The sequence below is a fragment of the Sinocyclocheilus rhinocerous genome, unplaced genomic scaffold (assembly GCF_001515625.1).
Source record: "Sinocyclocheilus rhinocerous isolate Xijiao unplaced genomic scaffold, SAMN03320098_v1.1 scaffold444, whole genome shotgun sequence".
In the NCBI taxonomy this organism is placed as follows: Eukaryota; Metazoa; Chordata; class Actinopteri; order Cypriniformes; family Cyprinidae; genus Sinocyclocheilus; species Sinocyclocheilus rhinocerous.
The window spans coordinates 1,245,248-1,265,192 of NW_015645540.1; the positions used below are offsets into that span (position 1 = coordinate 1,245,248).

General features: G+C 39.7%; 1 protein-coding gene across 3 annotated transcripts in view; it reads left to right on the plus strand.

The window, feature by feature from the left end:
• LOC107706352 (chromodomain-helicase-DNA-binding protein 8-like) overlaps positions 1–19,945 on the plus strand; it is a 31,440-nt gene that overhangs the window by 620 nt on the left and 10,875 nt on the right. For 2 of the 3 annotated variants that reach the window (XM_016510032.1, XM_016510034.1), the window contains exons 2-33: positions 138–313; positions 798–1,843; positions 3,268–3,534; positions 3,625–3,741; positions 4,543–5,021; positions 5,117–5,231; positions 5,430–5,627; positions 5,804–5,872; positions 5,972–6,027; positions 6,927–7,044; positions 7,180–7,263; positions 7,384–7,521; positions 7,690–7,811; positions 9,949–10,192; positions 10,630–10,806; positions 10,930–11,073; positions 11,163–11,261; positions 11,354–11,513; positions 11,754–11,964; positions 12,093–12,288; positions 12,407–12,577; positions 12,750–13,040; positions 13,145–13,365; positions 13,487–13,689; positions 15,695–15,851; positions 15,939–16,028; positions 16,355–16,458; positions 16,652–16,775; positions 17,024–17,099; positions 17,224–17,498; positions 17,580–17,809; positions 18,335–18,982. In XM_016510032.1, the coding sequence (XP_016365518.1) occupies positions 893–1,843; positions 3,268–3,534; positions 3,625–3,741; positions 4,543–5,021; positions 5,117–5,231; positions 5,430–5,627; positions 5,804–5,872; positions 5,972–6,027; positions 6,927–7,044; positions 7,180–7,263; positions 7,384–7,521; positions 7,690–7,811; positions 9,949–10,192; positions 10,630–10,806; positions 10,930–11,073; positions 11,163–11,261; positions 11,354–11,513; positions 11,754–11,964; positions 12,093–12,288; positions 12,407–12,577; positions 12,750–13,040; positions 13,145–13,365; positions 13,487–13,689; positions 15,695–15,851; positions 15,939–16,028; positions 16,355–16,458; positions 16,652–16,775; positions 17,024–17,099; positions 17,224–17,498; positions 17,580–17,809; positions 18,335–18,982 (6,535 nt within the window). In that variant the 5' untranslated portion in view covers positions 138–313; positions 798–892. The remainder of the gene's footprint in view (positions 1–137; positions 314–797; positions 1,844–3,267; positions 3,535–3,624; positions 3,742–4,542; positions 5,022–5,116; positions 5,232–5,429; positions 5,628–5,803; positions 5,873–5,971; positions 6,028–6,926; positions 7,045–7,179; positions 7,264–7,383; positions 7,522–7,689; positions 7,812–9,948; positions 10,193–10,629; positions 10,807–10,929; positions 11,074–11,162; positions 11,262–11,353; positions 11,514–11,753; positions 11,965–12,092; positions 12,289–12,406; positions 12,578–12,749; positions 13,041–13,144; positions 13,366–13,486; positions 13,690–15,694; positions 15,852–15,938; positions 16,029–16,354; positions 16,459–16,651; positions 16,776–17,023; positions 17,100–17,223; positions 17,499–17,579; positions 17,810–18,334; positions 18,983–19,945) is intronic. The other variant, XM_016510033.1, reaches the window with a different exon arrangement.

The window sequence follows — 19,945 nt, forward strand, 5'->3', positions numbered from 1 at the left end:
TAAGTGACATACTGTACAAGTCAGTCAGACATGATGCCATGTGAAGTGATGACACTGCCATTTCGTAAGATGCAGCAACTATATAGTATTAATGTTTTAATTAATGTAAATAAAAAAAATTTTTTGTCTTTTCCAAGGAATCATTACACATATGTATTGATGGATCTTCTAGAGCTCACTCCAACCAGACAAAAAGTTAAACGCAAGCAAAAAAGTAACTCCAGAGAGTAGGAGAGGATAGACGAGAGTGAAGAAGGGTGAACCGGTGGACTCCCTCTTTTCCTGTTCCCCACTCCCTGATAATTCATTTCAGGTAAGTTTACCTGGCAAACAGGAGACTGGAGATTACATATTAGCTCTGATAGTTGTGAATTTGATAGTGATGTGTGGGTATCTTTAACTTTATGAAGGTGCTTGTAGATTTTATTCTCAGTATATTATTTATATGTTTTGCATAACAGTATTGATATACTGACATAGATATATACAGATACTTATCTAATGAGTGTGTATAATTGTGATTTCATTTATAATATGCATTATATTATGTTGTATTTAAGATATGTATAATAAATCTAAATCTAAACAATGTCTAAAATAAATCTATAAATCCTAAACAATGCCCATTGATTTTTAAAATTAATTTATTTAAGGCCAATTACTTGATTAATTTTGGCTGCATACATGAAACCCAGTAACTCTCCTTAATTATGTTATTACTTCATTAACATATGGGAAAAAATACTTGATGAAGGTGGTTACAGTTTTTCTCTCTCTTTTTTTTTTTCCTTCAACAGCATAATTGCAAAATCTCTTCGGACTTGTTGGATGTTTTTGTACGGACACTGGATATCACACATTCTTTTCGTTTTTTCACAAACTCTTTGACAAGATGGCAGACCCCATTATGGACCTCTTTGATGACACACCACTGTTCAATTTGGATTCTCTACCGGATGATGCGTTCTCCCAGGGCTCCTCAGACCCAGTTGAGGAGGCGCTGAAGTTGGCACTGGGCCAAGTGGACCCACCTATGGACCCTACACCAGATCCTGGTGTCTCTGTGCTCAGTGATGTCACAGATCCAGCTCTAATCTCAACACCTGTTGCAGCTCCTGCCTCCCTCCCACTGCAGACCCTTCAAACACAGCAGCCCACCCAGATGTCCCATGAGGTTTCTGTTGCCCCGGCTTCAATTTCCATTCAGCCTTCTCTCTCGGTGGCCAGTAATAGCAGTGGGGCGGCAACGGTCCTGCTGAGCTCCCCTCTTGGAGTACCTGTGTCAGGGGCTCAAGTCACCACCCAGCAGCTGCAGACTCAGCAAATCGCTGTTATGCAACAGGCAACAGGACAGTCGGTCCCAAAAATTGTAATTTTCAAAGGCCCTCAGGGTCAGACTCAAGTGCTACAGGGTGTCACAGGAGCCACAGGCTCTCCAGGGAAAGTCACCCTCACTAGAGTCCTGACAGGGACCCCGCTTAGGCCAGGGATGGCGGTTGTTTCTGGGGGAACGGTATTAAACGCGACATCTCCTGGGCAGGGACAGGTCAAACTGGGCACTGGAGTCCAAAGGCTGGTTCAGACTCCAAATGGCCCGATGAAGCAGGTGTTACTGACCTCTGTGCCCCAGACTCAATCGCAGGTTCACACTCAGCCGGTCCAGGTACAGATACCTGCGCAGACGCAGCTCCAGTCACCGTCACAGCCTGCACAGGTACAGGCGCAGCATCAGACGCAGGTGGCATTACAAACACGGGACCAAGTGTCAGCTACTACATCCCCTGGAACGACAGCAGCGGCCGTCCGACCTCAAGGTGTCACACTTTCAGCAGTGTCACAGCAGGTCAGTCTCTGCCAGGTTTATTATTGTTAATTAAAACTAAAACCAGAAAACAACGGTTTGGTTGCTTGAAATAAAATAATCTTAAACCTAAATAATAATTATAATAATTAATAATTCATATAAATAAATAGGGATGTAACGATTCACTCAACTCACGATTCGAATCGATTCACGGTTTTGATTTCACGATTCGATTCACGATTATTATAATTTTGTTTTTATAAAATGAGATTTAAGGCAAATTATAAATTAAATGTGTTCTTTTATTATTGCTTGGACAAAATGCTGCACATTTCTTTGTGAAATTGAAATATAACACTATAATAATATACTAATATAGCACTTGCATATTACTGCTCTTTTGTTGGTTTTGATTGCTCCTATTGTCCTCATTTGTAAATCGCTTTGGACAAAAGCGTCTGCTAAATGACAAAATTTAAATATAATGGAAATGTAAATAACAACACTACATTGAAATTTTAAAACAAGCCCCAAATTAAATAACACAAATAAAATAAATCTCTTCATATAAACAAACTAAGGCTTTGTCTGTGCTCTTTCCATTTAAAATTAGAGGCAACCACTGCATTCTAATCTTGATCCAAACAAAGATGCTGCATACATGCAACATGAGCAGTTTTTAAACTAAATTAGATTGTATAATTTCGAAATTTGAAACAAAAACAGAATGGTTTGACTTCAGTTTTGTGAAACTATAAATAAAAATATCTGCATGAAACAGAAACAACAGAGCTGAATGAGACGCAGATTCACTCTCTGCCAGCAGGTGGCGCTTAAAGCGTTTCCGCTGTAAACAAAGAAGCGCTGCACATATGAACTAGATGCAAGATGAAAAGAAAAAATACCATCTAAACTTTTCTAAAGACAGTAAGTTCTCCTCAGACATGCATTCATATAAACTTCTACACCTAAATCAATCGTGATTTGTTTAGCATCTCAACCGATTTGAATCGTCACATATTTGAATCGATTTTCAACCTGCTCGCAGTTAATCGTTACATCCCTATAAATAAACAAATATATAAGTTATATAATTACTAATTGTGTAAATTATAATATATAATATGTAAGTATTATAAGTTTTATATAAATGTATTTCAGCTAGTTTCCTAGGCAGCATTTTATTTTATTTTTTTTTACTTGAAGTGATAAAACAACTAAAGCTTAAAGAAAAATTATATGGACTTAAAAAAAAAAAGAATATAAATGACAAACACACAACAATATTACTAAAACTTTAACTACAATTAAAACAAAATATAAAAATAAAAACATATTCAAAATATTAATAAAAACTAATGGTATATCGGTGATACTAAAATAACAGTTGTCTCTACGCTGTTTTACCAATTTGTAATTATTTTTGCTGTTAGAATCTTAATAGCCCTTTTATCTCTATTCAGGGGGAAGCAAAGAGGATCACTCTGATTCTACAGCAGCCCTCGCAAGGTGGGGCCCAGGCTGGGACACTGACAGTAGGGGGAACTGCAGCTGCAGGGGCGGGTCAGCAGCACAGGCTGGTGTTGGGCTCTCTGCCAGGGAAGTTGGTCCTGCAGGGAGGCCAGCTGGCAGCTCTCGCCCAAGCCAAGATGGGTCAAACGGGTGCACAGCCGAAAGTGCTCACCATTCAGCTGCAAGTTCAACAGCAGCCCAACCAACAGGGAGCCAAGGTGAGTGAAAGGACAGGTCGTGTGTGTTATAAGATATTCTTTTTCTTGTAACTTGTTGGTGACGGAAAGCTTTTTCTCTGTGTGCAACAGTTTCAGTTGGTTTCTGGGGCAGCTAATGCTGGTGGCAGCCCTCAGGTGGTGCAGATTTCTCAAGGCCAAGGAGGACAAAGACTAGCAGTGCCTCTTAAACTACTGCTGCAGCCACAGGTAGGACAATTCTTATATCTATTTTACGGTTCTGTGATGTTCTTTGGTGTATATAGAGCCATAAAGTAACATTGCATTCTGTTATTTCTGTACCACTTGGAATCTGAAGAATAATGAAGTATTGTTTTAAAGTTATTTAAAGATTTTATATAATATATACACTTTTTGTCTGGTTTAATTCCTTACAATGATTCGGATTCGTAAAATGTTCCATTAATGATTTTTTTATTACCCAAAAGGACAAAATATTTGGTAAAAGAAAATTAATTTCATTGCCAAATGAATGAGAGAATTCCAATAACTAAATTTAAACAATTCTTTCCAAAGGTAAATGTACACAGACTTTAATAAAAACTTACAAATATTTTTCATAATAAAGGCCAGTTATTTAATTACATTTTTGCTGCATAAATGTAATCTCGACTTAATTGTGTACTTAAAAAAATAAAATAAATAATATATATATATATATATATATATATATATTAAAAAAAACTAAACAAACAAAAAGGTGTAAAAATACCGTAAAGTTTTTATTAACATAACTACACTTAATCTACACTTAAGCACTTTGCCATATGAACAACCAGCCAATAACTAGACTGGTTTAAGTCTTACAGTTAGTTATAAGCTGTATGTCACTCATTAGAGTCAATCAAATGTCATTTGGTTATATAGTAAATTCCAATTAAGTTCCAATATTTGTAAAAATAAGCATAATAACTGATTCTCCGTTCCCAACCATTTTGTTTACATGGTGACAAAGTACAGTTCTCAGAATAAACTGTCAATTTTCTGCAGTCACACACTGCTTCCAGTGCTGGTGGGGCCGTTTCTGTGGTTAAAGTTATCAGTACCTTGGCTGCCGGCTCTGCGTCCGGCACCACAACTACAGCTTCGTCTTCCGGTGTGCGTTTGGCAAAGGTCCAGGAGCCCGTGCGAAGAGTGGAGACGCTGTGCAAACAGGAGAAAGCCAATCGCATTGTTGCTGAGGCCATCGCACGGGCCAAAGCCAGGGGTGAAAGGAACATCCCCCGTGTGCTCAACCAGGATGAACTGCCAGCCGGACAGACCTCTGCAGACCTAGAGGGTGTCGAAGGGGCTGGAGGAGCCAAAAAGAAAGGAGGTGGTGGTGGTGGTAGTGGCGGGAGCAAGAAGAAAAGCCCAAGTGTGGGAGTAGGAAAAGTGGTGGCGGGAGGAGACAAGAAATCCAAGGCGAAGACTCCAGGAGTGGTTTCGGGAGGTGGAGGCAGTAAAAGTAAATCCAAGATTAAGCTCAAGTAAGTTATGATTTCTTATTTTACCTGGAAGAGTTTGACTCTTATGTATTTGACTCTGCCTTTTTTAGTTCTCACACTTTATTTCCTCTCCATAGCACCATCACTCTAGTGGGTGGTAAGAAAAGGAAAAGAAATGCATCCTCTGATCATTCAGATATAGATCTTAGCCCACCTGTTTCACCCCGCACACTGGAGGAGGAAATGTCACAGGTATTACATGCTTTAGTACTTCTTACTAATATAAAATCAGTCACTCAGTTAGTGATTAATAGCAGCCATATTAAGCCATTGAAGTGTTGTACATGTTGGCAGGCATTAGAGCTGCATTGTGACTTTTGAATATAGAGCATCAGCACAATGCCATAAACCTGATTCATTGACTCTACTGTGATCCTGTTCTTCCAACAGAAGCGACGTTCTAACCGTCAAGTGAAGCGGAAGAAATACACAGAAGATTTGGACATTAAAATCACAGATGATGAAGATGAAATGGACATTGATGTGACCACAGCTCCTGTGTCTGGTGCAGGGTATCTCCAGTCCATGGGAGCAGAACTCCAGCACGAACTGGATGGGGATGGTCTTCCAAGCATGCAGTTTTTTGTGGTGCGTCAGCACTCCTGTAATAGCGGATTGGACGTTTGTGGTTCTTACTACCATTTTTTTTCCCCTTCTCATTACTGGTTTTGTCAGAAGTTTTTAGCTGTTTACAGTTGACACTATGCCACCAGTAATAATAAAAATATTGATATGTGTGTGCGCATGTTTCTGATTTGTTTCAGGAGAACCCAAGTGAGGAGGACGCTGCTATTGTGGATAAAATATTGTCTATGCGGGTGACCAAAAAGGAGGCAAGTATCTGTTCATGCTAATCACTACCATTCACTTGTGAAATCTTGTGCTAGTTTGCTCTGACTAAATCTTTATGGCGTTTTCTTGTCCTGATCCAGGTGTTTCCAGGGCAGTATACTAATGTGGATGAATTTTTTGTCAAATATAAAAACTAGTAAGTCATCACCTGTTTTCTCAAGCCTTTTTTGTGAAAATAGACCAGATTTAGTTTTAGATTTTTTTTTTATCAAAGACCAACTTTAAATCTGCCAAATTACACTGAACAAAATTATAAACGCAACACTTTTGTTTTTGCCCCCATTTTTCATGAGCTGAACTCAAAGATCTAAGACTTTTTCTATGTTCATAAAAGGCCTATTTCTCTCAAATATTGTTCACAAATCTGTCTAAATCTGTGTTAGTGAGCACTTCTCCTTTGCCAAGATAATCCATCCACCTCACAGGTGAGGCATATCAAGATGCTGATTAGACAACATGATTATTGCACAGGTGTGCCTTAGGCTGGCCACAATAAAAGGCCACTCTAAAATGTGCAGTTTTACTGTACCCACTCAAGTCGGTTACAACGACGAACTGCAGTCAGGTCGAGACCCCGATGAGGACGACGAGCATGCAGATGAGCTTCCCTGAGACGGTTTCTGACAGTTTGTGCAGAAATTCTTTGGTTATGCAAACCGATTGTTGCAGCAGCTGTCCGGGTGGATGGTCTCAGATGATCTTGGAGGTGAAGATGCTGGATGTGGAGGTCCTGGGCTGGTGGGCTGCGGTTGTGAGGCCGGTTGGATGTACTGCCAAATTCTCTGGAACGCCTTTGGAGACGGCTTATGGTAAAGAAATGAACATTCAATTCACGGGCAACAGCTCTGGTGGACATTCCTGGGCCTTTTGTATAGAAAAAGTCTTAGATCTTTGAGTTCAGCTCATGAAAAATGGGGGCAAAAACAAGTGTTGCGTTTATAATTTTGTTAAGTGTATAAACAATCGATCAATCAATTTTTTTGTGGAAATGTAATTCTTATTTCTTGAAAATGTTCATTTATGATGTGTTTCTAGTTCGTACATGCACTGTGAATGGGCCAGTCTTGAGCAGCTGGAAAGAGACAAGAGGATCCATCAGAAGCTGAAGAGATTCAAGACAAAACAGGCACAGATGAGGAACATATTTCAAGAGGTAAGACCATATGAATTTGAAATTAGGCAAGTGTGAAATGTTTTGTTTGGTAGTATAAGACATATGGCTTTAGAAAATCTTACTAATTGTGTTGAGTATTTATAAACCTATCTGGAATGCTTCCCTGTGCTTTAGGATGAGGAACCTTTCAATCCAGACTATGTGGAGGTTGATCGTATTTTGGATGAGTCACATAGTGTCGATAAAGACAATGGGGAGGTAAGAATTCAAAAAAAGATGTTTGTAGTATTTCTTGGTACCTAGTCTTATCTAATCACATTTAATTCAAACTGCACACTGCCAAAACACTGGTTCTGAGTGTTGTTTTCTCTCTCACAGCTGGTTGTGTACTACCTAGTGAAGTGGTGCTCTCTGCCCTATGAAGATGCTACTTGGGAGCTGAAGGAGGACGTTGATGAAGCAAAAGTGGAAGAATTCAGGAAGATTGAAAGCCGCCCGGCCCGACTCAAGAGAACTGTGAGATACTGGCACGCTCATCCACTGCATACTATTTTATCTGCCTCTTCTTCTCTACTCACAGTGCCTGGTCACCAGAGCATTTTTACCCTGTCTGTATTCTTTAGTTTTCAATAAGAAACAGACCAGACAGTGGTTAATTATTAACTAGACTTGCTCTTCCATCAGCCTCGACCTGCTGCAAGTGCCTGGAAGAAGCTTGATGAGTCCAGAGAGTATAAGAATGGGAACCAGCTCCGAGAGTACCAACTGGAGGGAGTCAACTGGCTGCTCTTCAACTGGTACAACAGGTAAATACCCTGCTAATTCACATTGGAGGAGGGGCGGGGCTAATACCATGCCGACCAACTGTCATACATTCTGCTTGTACTACGGCTAATATTGACATTAATATTGCTTGTCTACAAGTATTCAAGTGCCTCTATTATGCCATTTCCAATATTGCCTTTCATGCAGTGTGTAATGTAGCTGTATGTGAATGTAAACGATCAGCAAAGTTGTAAAGCCGAAAGTGCACGATAAATAAAGTTGTCTCCCAAAATAAAGAATTGACTCTCTACAGCCTAAACGAGTCGTTAGTCGTTAATTCGAATCCCACTTCTAATACATTTGCATAATTCCCACCTATGTTCTACATTGGCCGGCAGCAAACAACTTGACCCCGCCCACAAACACGTCATTTTACTGACGACTGCTTCTCTAATCTCGGGGAGTTAAAAAAATTAAATCTCGGGGAGTTCAACACGGGATTCACTAAACGCTTGCTCTTGAAAGATGACTCGGTACCCTGTTTATTTGGACCAGCTAGCTCCACTGAATCACAAGTATGATAAATAATAGATGTTTATATTTTCTATCGAGCAGTGCACGATAAATAAAGTTGTCTCCCAAAATAAAGAATTGACTCTCTACAGCCTAAACGAGTCGTTAGTCGTTAATTCGAATCCCACTTCTAATACATTTGCATAATTCCCACCTATGTTCTACATTGGCCGGCAGCAAACAACTTGACCCCGCCCACAAACACGTCATTTTACTGACGACGTTTCCGAAACGCGCTGTACGCGGTAGACCAATCACAACAGACTGGGCCATCTGACCAATCAGAGCAGAGTAGGCTCACGGAAAGGAGGGTTTTAGAGAGACTGAATCTTAGAACTGCTTTGAACCGCTGAGAATCGCTGGAAAATGAGGTGATATTAAATGCATATTTTGAGAAAACAAAAGCGTTTTTTGACCTTGCATGCATGTAATCCTATTGTAGGAGACTCCCAAAACAATATTAGGAACCTTAAAAATGGCATAATAGGGGCACTTTCATGTTTGTATTAGATGGGATACCCAGAGTACTGTGAATGATATGAAAAATAATGCTTGCAATATTTCATTCAAGATGCGTCTGCCACATTACTTCTGTTGATATTCAGTATCATAGCAACCAAACTGAAAATAAAACATTGCGCTGCAGAAGCGCTCTCAAACGCTCACAGCTGGGAGTTTTCAGCAGAGCGCCTGGTGTTTTCAGCTGGCTAAAAACGCTTTGGCGGACACATGGCATAAGATATGATGAAATTTGAAGCTCATAAATATAAAAGGGGTTTTATAGACATCCACAAATTTTAATGAAAGTTTTCATATTTTCTGTATGTTTTAAAGAACTTTCCACATTGGGGAATGTTTAAAGTTTTTTGAATTTTTAGCGTTGTTCATTTTAGTCCATGTGTTTTAGCTTTGAGGTATCTTTAGGCTTGTGTACTCTTAGATGACAAAATAAACCGATATACACCTTTTTAAATTTACACTTTCTCTTCCAGGAAATTGAACCAAAAATATTGATGATTTATTCCCTGCTCAAGTGTGCATAAAATGCATTCTAGAATGAGATTGTTCCCTCCCCCTCAATTATAAATACCACCTGCCACTGATCCAATGCTAAAGCAGTAGCTTGGAGATACAAAACCATAAGCAAATAATTTGAGAGCCTTCTATTTGGACTGATCAGCAGCCTCCTGATGCTGATCGTGGGCGTCCTTATCAGAACAGTCACCCTGGGATCTTTGTTTGAATTGTTATGGCCTTTCTCAAATAACAAATGCAGGTGGATTTCTTCTTTATTGCCGTCTGATTCTGGCAGGACTGCAGGCGTAGGTGAAAATGGTGCCGAGAAATGGACCACAATTGAAGTTGATTAATTGATTTTGTCCATGGTACAATCTAGGGTTGTCACAAATTGCGTTCAAACAATTTCATGGGGTCAATAATAGTTATTTCAGTACTGAAATTGAATGGGTTAACAAAACAGTAGGCTACAACTTTATATGTTTTGTTTATTGTTTATATTGTTTTGTTTTTTCTCTGAAGAAAATTGTTCTTCCTCTTTATCCATTTCTTACGCCCTCTCTTCTGTATTCATGACTTCCCACACAGGCAAAACTGCATCCTGGCAGATGAAATGGGTCTGGGGAAGACCATTCAGTCTATAGCCCTGCTGTCAGAGGTGTTTGCTGCAGGGATCCAGGGGCCATTCCTCATCATTGCCCCTCTATCCACTATCACAAACTGGGAGAGAGAGTTTTCCACCTGGACAGACATGAATGCTATTGTTTACCACGGCAGTCTGGCCAGTAGACAGATGATCCAGCAATATGAAATGTACTGCAAAGATGACAAGGTTGGTTTAGATGTGTGCATTGTGTGTTTCTGTCTCATCAGTTTGATTGCTACTAATCAGTGCTGTTAATTTTGACTAAAACTGTTAAACATTTTCGGTAATTTAAATAAATCTGAAATTAAATAATATATCAATATTAGAAACTTATTCATTTCATTTAAGTGCCCAGACAGAATTCATCATTTTCATTTAAGTTGAAATACTAAAATTACTAAAATTGAAATAAAAAAGCTAAATGAAAATATAATTACAAAAACTTACAAAATGATAACTCACAATATAAAAATAAAAGCTAATTTAAAACGTTAATAAATACTAGAGTAGGATTTTTTAAAAAAAGGCTAAACTGCTGAGTGGAAAGATGTTTATACTAGTATATTTTGATAGCCCCATTGTGGCTTACTCTCTCCCTTGTCCTCTTTTTTTGTCTTCTTCAGGGACACTTAATACCAGGGGCCTATAAGTTTGATGCTCTGATCACAACTTTTGAGATGATTCTATCAGATTGCCCAGAGCTGAGGGAGATTTCTTGGCGCTGTGTAGTTATTGATGAAGCTCACCGTTTGAAGAACAGAAACTGCAAACTCCTCGACAGCCTCAAGATGCTTGACCACGTAAGTGATTCATCTTTTTATTTTTTGCTTTCTTTAAAAGAAACTGAATGTATTAATGTGTTGGTTACAAAAAATTTGTTGTGATTCATTAATTTGACAATTCTTTATTTTTTCCCTTTTCAGGAGCATAAAGTGTTGTTGACAGGCACTCCACTTCAAAACACAGTAGAGGAGCTGTTCAGTCTGCTGCACTTTCTGGAACCGGCCCAGTTCCCCTCAGAGATAGAGTTTTTGCGCGAGTTTGGAGATCTTAAAACAGAGGAGCAGGTAGAAAAAATGTTGGAACATTTTGGCAGATACTTCATCTGTTAAGAGCATCAGCATTTTCCAACACAGTCACTATCTTTGATTATCAGGTCCAGAAACTGCAGTCAATTCTAAAGCCCATGATGCTGCGTAGACTGAAAGAAGATGTAGAAAAGAACCTTGCCCCAAAACAAGAGACCATTATTGAGGTATGAACTGTTTTTAACATCAGGTCTTTTCTAGATGATTATTTCTCTTTGCTTTTGTAAGTTCTGAGTGCATCATTTTCTGTGGTCCCCAGGTGGAGTTGACTGATGTACAGAAGAAGTATTACCGTGCTATTCTAGAACGTAACTTCAGCTTCCTTAGCATGGGAGCCACACAAAACAGTAATGTACCCAATCTCCTCAACACAATGATGGAACTTCGAAAGTGCTGCAACCACCCTTACCTCATTACAGGTACTGAATTTATGGCTGTTCCCTTTTAGTGGCTCTTATGTAATTTTAGGCTTGCAGTCTTTGTTTACATGTACAGGTTTTACTTCAAACTTGTGACTGCGTTGGTCCTGTAGCGCACCCACAAATGCTAAAATGCTGCTTATTGTTTTCCCATCCTGACTTTTTTTTTGTTTTTTGTTTTTTTATAAATATTGCTCATCTTTTTGTTGTCCACTTTCCACTTTTTGTCTCTCTGTGCAGGTGCTGAGGAGAAGATAGTGGCTGAGCTGAGGGAGGTGTATGATCCTCTGGCTCCAGACTTTCATCTCCAGGCTCTGGTGCGCTCTGCAGGGAAACTGGTCTTGCTGGATAAGCTGCTTCCTCGCCTTAAGGCTGGCGGGCACAAGGTGCTCATCTTCTCACAGATGGTGCGGTGCCTCGACATCCTTGAAGACTACCTCATACATAAGAGGTATAGCTTTAGAAATGTAAACTGTGAAATGGAAATGTGTGATTTATAAGGCAACTGCAGCCAAATAATTTTAATTCTGCCATCTGGTTTGTTAGATGGATCTAAAATTAGATGTTCTCTCTGATTAGATACCTGTATGAGCGCATTGACGGGCGGGTCAGAGGAAACCTGCGACAAGCGGCCATTGATCGCTTTAGTAAACCCGATTCAGACCGGTTTGTCTTCCTGCTTTGTACCCGGGCTGGAGGTTTGGGCATTAATCTGACTGCTGCTGACACCTGTGTCATTTTCGACTCTGACTGGAACCCACAGAATGATCTTCAAGTGAGGATCTCACATTATATATATTTATTTTTTTATTTTTTAGTGATTTCAGTGCATTAAAGACGATGTTTTCTGTTACATGTGTTCAGTCTCATCATTTGTCTTCTCTTCCACACAGGCTCAGGCACGTTGTCATCGTATTGGTCAATCTAAAGCGGTGAAGGTGTATCGTCTCATTACCAGAAACTCCTATGAGAGGGAGATGTTGGACAAAGCGAGTCTTAAACTGGGACTTGATCGAGCTGTTCTGCAAAGCATGAGTGGAAATAAAGACAGCAGTGTTAACGGGGTAAGAATGAAAGAAATCATAATTTCATATTGCTCTATTAAAGGTCTAAAAAATTAAACTGTCGTTCAAAACCTGTATGTTTTGGTGAATTTTCTTTAAATTTTTCAAGTTCAACACAGAAGTCACTTTGTGATCGATCATCACTCAGTGGTATGCTATTAACTTTCCTCAGATCCAGCAGTTCTCAAAGAAGGAGATAGAGGATTTGCTTCGTAAAGGTGCTTATGCAGCCATTATGGACGAGAATGACGAGGGCAGCCGTTTCTGTGAGGAGGACATCGATCAGATACTTCAGAGAAGAGCAACTACTATCACTATAGAGAGTGAAGGTAAAGGATCCACCTTCTCCAAGGCCAGTTTTGTGGCGTCTGAGAACCGCACAGATATTGCTCTGGATGATCCTGAGTTTTGGCAGAAGTGGGCCAAGAAAGCTGACATAGACATGGCCTCTCTCAACAGGAAGGTACAGTGTAGCATTTGGAAAATGGTTACTGTATCCTTTATTTTCTGCTAGTCTATCCTTTTATTCCTTAATCCTTTGTTTTCTTTCATGTTAACTCTTTGCAGAATACTCTTGTGATTGACACACCAAGAGTAAGAAAGCAAACGCGTCAGTATTCCAGCCTACGTGGAGAGGGTGGTGATCTGTCTGACTTGGACAGCGATGATGACTACCCACCCCATAATTCCCGACAATCTCGGGCCTCTCGACGCTCAGACCGGCATTCTGGTGGTGGTTATGGGCGCACAGACTGCTTCAGAGTGGAAAAACACCTACTTGTTTATGGGTATGTGACTTTCTTCCTGATCATGTTTAGCTGTGTGGGTTTTAATTCACCTGTTCATCTCATGAGTATGAAACTTTCTGTGGAATTATAATTTCATACATTTTAAATTTTGTCTATACAGGTGGGGCCGCTGGCGGGATATCCTGTCTCATGCTCGCTGTAAGAGGCGTCTCAGTGAACGTGACGTGGAAACCATCTGTCGCGTCATCCTGGTTTTCTGTCTGATACATTACCGTGGAGATGAGAACATCAAGAGCTTCATCTGGGAGCTAATCACCCCTCCAGAGAATGGACGAGAACCACAGGCTCTGCTTAATCACTCTGGTATGACTTTCTCTCATTATAATCTTTTTTTAATTAATACTCTTTGATTCTACCAGCAAGGACCCTCAGGTGGTTTTCCGTCAGGTCTTCATTTTTTTCATGGTCAACATTTTCCAGCCACCTTTCCGCTATCTCTGACCTTCCTGTATGATTGTTGCATTTCTAACTTTCAAATTGGTTGTGAAGCAGCCATTACCTTCTGCTTATTCACCATGGAAAAATTGAGTAAACAATGTATGAATATATCTACACAAAACAAATGTCCCCAAATATGACTGCAAGAAAAGACTAATTTAAGAAAAGACTAGTCTAGACTCTTTATTGGGCTAATTAACATAAATAATTGTAATACAGTATAGAATAGTTTGTTTGGACATAATTGTTCATAACCGGCCACATTACAGAAATAGTGTTTAAAGATTGTTTTAGTATTGGTAATTTTCACCTTGTGCTCATAGTTTTTTATTTAAAATACTTCTCATCCGGTCTGGCAGTCACATATAGTCTAGACAAAAAAGGCCAAATATTTCAAAGCATGACACACATTGCATTTGAAAATTCAGCATATGCATTTAAGTGGAACTCCATGCAGCTCCCATTAGGGATGTAATGTTTAACCGCGTGCCAGTTGAAAATCGATTCAAATATGTGACTATTCAAATCAGTTGAGATGCCAAACAAATCGCGATACAATTGGAGTAGGAGTTTATATGAATGTATCTCTGAGGGGAACTGACTATCTTTAGAAATGTTTACGTGGTATTTTCTTTTCATCTTGCCTCTGAACAGTCAAAGATTATAGAAAACCCAAGACGTGTCACTCGTATAGTTTTGAATGGGGAAAAATGCAACACTCAATATGGCCGCTCTATAGAACGAAGGCCCGCCTTCTGAGTAAAAGAGCCAATCGCTAATCTGTGAAATCAGCGCGTCACTGCAGCTGCCGTTAGAAGTCCCGTTTGCTATAGAAACAGTCAGTGTTCTGAGACGTGCTCTTAGGACTGCGCATGCGCACTGGCTGGTCTAGCCTGAAAAATAAGCTTTTTTTAACGCTGTTTGAGCAAAAGAAACAACATTAATGAGACAGTTGTTGTCAGATTTCATTGGTGATTTCAAATATGAAATTTAATCTTAAACTTGGCGAACAGTTTTGGAGAATTTTATGTTTGCTCATTCAAAGAGATAGGAGCTGCACTTGCATGCCCGAGAGGTGTTTCAAAGATGGCCGCCGAGTGACATGACTTGTCTTAAAGGGACTTTGGAACAATGCATATTAAAGTAGTGTTCATAAAGCAGCTCTGCTTGGTTTACAGCGGTAACCCAGGAAACACTGTATCATTGCTGTTCATAAGCGCCACCTGCCGTCAGAGAGTGAATCAGCTTGTCTGCTGTTTCGTTCAGATATTTTATGTAGTATAGTTTCACAAAGCTAAAGTCAGAGCATTCTGTTTTTGCTTCAAATTTCGAAATTATACAGTCTAATTTAGATTAAAAACTACTCATGCTGCATGTATGCTGCATCTTTATTTGGATCATGATTAAAATCCAGTGGTTGTCTCTAATTTTAAATGGAAAGAGCACCGACTAAGCCTTAGTTTGTTCATATTAAGAGATTTCTTTTATTTGTATAACTAACTTGTTTGATTTGGGGTTTGTTTTAAAATTTCAATTTAGTTTTGTTATATTTCAATTTCACAAAGAAACGTGCAGCAATAGCCTAATAAAACGACACCTTTTCATTTACTGTATGCCTTCAATCTATAAATTGAGAAAATTGAATAGTGAAATCTAAATCGTGAATCGAATCGTGAGTTGAGTGAATCGTTACATCCCTAGCTCCCATACTATCCATTGGAAATGAATGACTTCCAGTTTGACAAAGATGGTGAAAAGGCGGCTTTATTAAGCAACATCCTATGTAGGTTGTGAAATAGAGCATTAGCTTCATGCTAAGCAAGCTTAAAGCTTTTATAAATGCTCATAATGGCGCTCTCTTTTCCTTTAGGTCTGTCCATCCCTGTCCCTCGTGGCAGGAAGGGGAAACGAGTGAAGGCTCAGAGCTCTTTTGATGTGCAGAAAGTTGAGTGGATCCGAAAATATAATCCTGACAGTCTTCTGCTTGATGACAGTTACCGAAAACACCTAAAACACCAGTGCAACAAGTATGTTAGACCTATCAGGGACACTATTTAATTATACTCTGCAAAATATTAGCTTGAGTGTCTTCATTTCACTGTCCCCTTTTTTAGAGTGTTGCTGAGAGTACGTATGCTGTATTACCTAAAACAGGAGGTCATTGGAGAACATGCTGATTCTGTATTGAGAGGAGCTGATGCAAGGTATAGCCATCATCTAATGTCATTGCTTTAGATAAAATTATCATCACTTTGGATAAAAGCATCTGCTAAATGCAGAAATGTTCATCTAAATGCAAAGGTTTGCATCGCTTTGGATTGAAGCGTTTGCTAAAAGCAGAAATGTAAATTTCATTAACAACTGGTCGTGTCACCAACATCAACAGTTATCACTAAATCCTTAATTATTTGATCTTTTTATGCTGTGTAAGCTAAATATTAGGGTTTCTGTGATGCATTGATCAGGTTTCAGAATTTAGATTGAAAACTCCTTTAAATTCCTTCACTGATGCTAGTGTGATTCCTTGCAGGGATATTGATATCTGGTTACCTGAAATGGAGCAGCAGGATGTTCCGTCTGGCTGGTGGGACGCAGAAGCTGACCGATGCTTGCTTATTGGTGTCTATAAGCATGGTATGTGCAGGCTTTATTAACGTCATGTCCAAGGATGTTCAGTTATTTAAGAAGAACTTAAGTCGTTAAGTCTTAGGAGAGTTTACCTAGTTTCAAGAGTTATCTGAAAGTCATTCTGAAGTGCCTGACAATCTAAAATATTTAGTTTTGCAGATCATTGATGTGTTTTACCATCTGTATCTTGCCGTTTCAGGATATGAGATGTACACCACTATGCGTGCTGACCCCTGCTTATGTTTTGTTGAGCGATGTGGCCGTCCAAATGAGCAGGACATTAACGCGGAGCAGCAAGCAGCAGACCCAGAGCTTGGGGAGGGGTCAGTATCAGACAGACCTGGGCAGTGTTTTTGTCAAAAGCATTGTGAGCAAAATTGACCGTAGAGACCATTGGTGACAATGGTTCTACAATCTACTTAGGCTTACGATGCTTTTGGGAAATGCAGACCTGATCTCTTGACTCCTGCATTATAATTTTGCAACTTTTATGATTAACTGGTATAGTTAAGCTTCTGGATGAGTGTCGTTGAATTTTCTTGTGAACTTGTATGTTCTTATTGTGTTTTAGAGGGGACTATGACAAGTACTCAGAAGATCCAGAATTCAAACCCGCGACAAGACACACCAAGGAGGTATATGAGGAGGTAAACGCCTTTAGAATCATATAATTTTTTCCCTGTAACCTTAAAAGTGTAATTCTGTCACATTTTTCCTGTGTTGTTATTAGGAATTTAAATTTACTACAAAAATGGATAATGTGCTCCTCAGGCTGATTCGGTGAATACAGACGGTGAGATTTGTGTGGAAGATCGCTCTGCCCCTGTGCAGGTTGAGGGGCCATCTTCGGGATCGTCAGATTTGTGTTACTGGCCAACAAGCTCATCGCTCACAGCCAGACTTCGCCGTCTTATCACAGCCTACCAACGCAGTTACAGACGAGAGCAGCTTAAGATGGAGGCAGCAGAGAAGGGCGACCGTAGACGTAGACGCTGTGAACAAGCCACAAAGCTCAAAGAGATAGCCCGACAAGAACGACAGCAAAGGTATGTTCCTTAAGAAACCCGTTCCTGAAGCCTCCTCTTCAGTTTCGCTGTCCAGCATTCTCATAAGCTTCTCTGTTTCAGGTGGACTCGTAGGGAGGAGTGTGATTTTTACAGGGTGGTATCAACTTTTGGGGTCGAAAGAATAAAGAAAGAGGCTGATGCTCCAGAAGGGGACAAGCATATGGACTGGAATCACTTCCGTTCTTTTGCTCGACTTGATAAGAAAACCGACGAGAGCTTGACACGTTACTTCAAGTGCTTCATGTCCATGTGTAGGAAAGTGTGTCACCTTCGGCCAGCACGTGGAGAAGGTACACTATACTTAAAAAAAAGTCAATGCGAAACAGTGTTCATATTCATCTACTCGTATAATATGACTTTTTTTTAGCGGAAGTAGAATATTGAATAAGACCCTGTTTGGAAATTGGTTTAGGTTAGGGACACAAAATATATTGGTTTATTTAAAAAAAAAATTGATTAATATTTGATATTTAATTGCATATATTCATTTTTCCTATTTTTGAATTTAGATTATTACCTTTAAAAACAAATCTTTAATAAAACCATTTTTTAATACTGTACAGTGTTACATTACAAAAATCGTTTTCAGTAGTTGAAATATAAATATTAGATGAAAACCTTAAACTTAAAGCTGCCTCATTAAAGGGGTCATATGATGCGATTTCAAGTTTTCCTTTCTCAATGTTGCCTTGGCAACTAACTGAAATAAGTTTGTAAGTACTAAAATTACTAAAACTGAAATAAACATATAAAGCTATATAGAATATTTTTTTTAATAACACATTGTCTACTGTTATCCCTTCTTCCTCTCTTAGAATCTCAAGATTTGTCCCAGTCTCTGGCCTCCATCACAGAAGAACGAGCCTCACGCACACTCTACAGGGTCAGCTTGCTGTGCCGGCTACGTGAGCGCGTTCTTCGCCATCCCTCGTTGGAGGAACGCCTCAGCCTGGCACCACCCTCCTCTGACCTGCCCAGCTGGTGGAGCATCCCACAGCACGACCACGAGCTGCTCTTAGCCGCCGCTAGACATGGCGTCAGCCGCACAGAACTCTCAATCTTCTCTGACCCACAGTACTCATTCAGCCAGACCCGACTCGACTACCTCCAAAACCAGCAAGCTCAAGCAGCTTCACAGATTCACGCGTTAAGTCAGTCGCAGGATCCGACCACTATCAAGGAGGAGAGCCTAGATGATGAGTCTCGGCTGCTGGGGGTGGAGGCCCTCTGTCCGTCAGACTCTCCAGCCATGCTTCTCTCCCATTCTGAGGGGAAAATTGGAGTTCAGGCTGCATGGGGCTGGAAGAGCAAAAACAATGGTCCGAGTGAGAGAAAAGGAGGAAGAGAGAGAGGTGAAGGACCGTCAGACTCAGATTCTGATTCAGACTCTGGCTCGTCTTCCTCCTCCCGTCATTCTGGAAGCTCAGATGAGAGCGGAGACAGTGATGCTGAGAGAGAACAAGGTGAGGAGACACTGTTGCATTTAAATCATGTTCGTGGTAACCTATAGAAGTATAGCTTAAAATATTATTTTTTAGGGATGTAACGTTTCACTCAACTCACGATTCGATTCACGATACTGATTTCACGATTTGATTTTCTCACTTTTTTTTTAACAAAATTAGATTAGAGACAAATTATAAATGAAAAGGTGTCCATTTATTATTATTGCTTGGACAAAATGCTGCACATTTCTTTTCTTCATTTCTTTGTGAAATATGTCAAATAACAAAACTAAAAAAAAATTTTTCAAACAAACCTCAAATCTAATCAAATAAATAAAACAAAAAACCTCTTCATATAAACAAAGGCTTTGCCTGTGCTCTTTCCATTCAAAATTAGAGGCAACCACTGCATTTGTATCACAATCCAAACAAAGATGCTGAATACATGCAGCATGAGCAGTTTTTAAAATCTAAATTAGATTGTATAATTTGAAATTTTAAAACAAAAGCAGAATTTTCTGACTTTAGTTTTGTGAAACTATACCACATAAAACATCAGCGCGAAACAAAGACAGCAGATGGGCTGGATGAGACGCAATTTCACTCTCTGACAGCAGGTGGCGCTTATGGAACAGCAGTAATACAGCGTTTCCTTGGCTGTAACAAAGCAGCGCAGCACTTATGAACGCTGCTTTAATATGCATTATACAGTAGGGATGTGCATCTCATGACTCAGACTGATACGATACGCATCTCGATGCATAGCCAACGATACGATACATTAAAGATACATATGAAGCAGCTACCGATGCGATGCGATACGATTCACCCCTATTATGATGCAGTGCGATCCGATTTCGATTCGATTCAACACAATGCAATTCGATGCAATATGATGCAATGGAGAAAATATCACTTTTAATGCCTCGAGGCCTGTTTCATAAAACAAGTTAACCAAATAAGCCAGGCTTATTTCAGTTA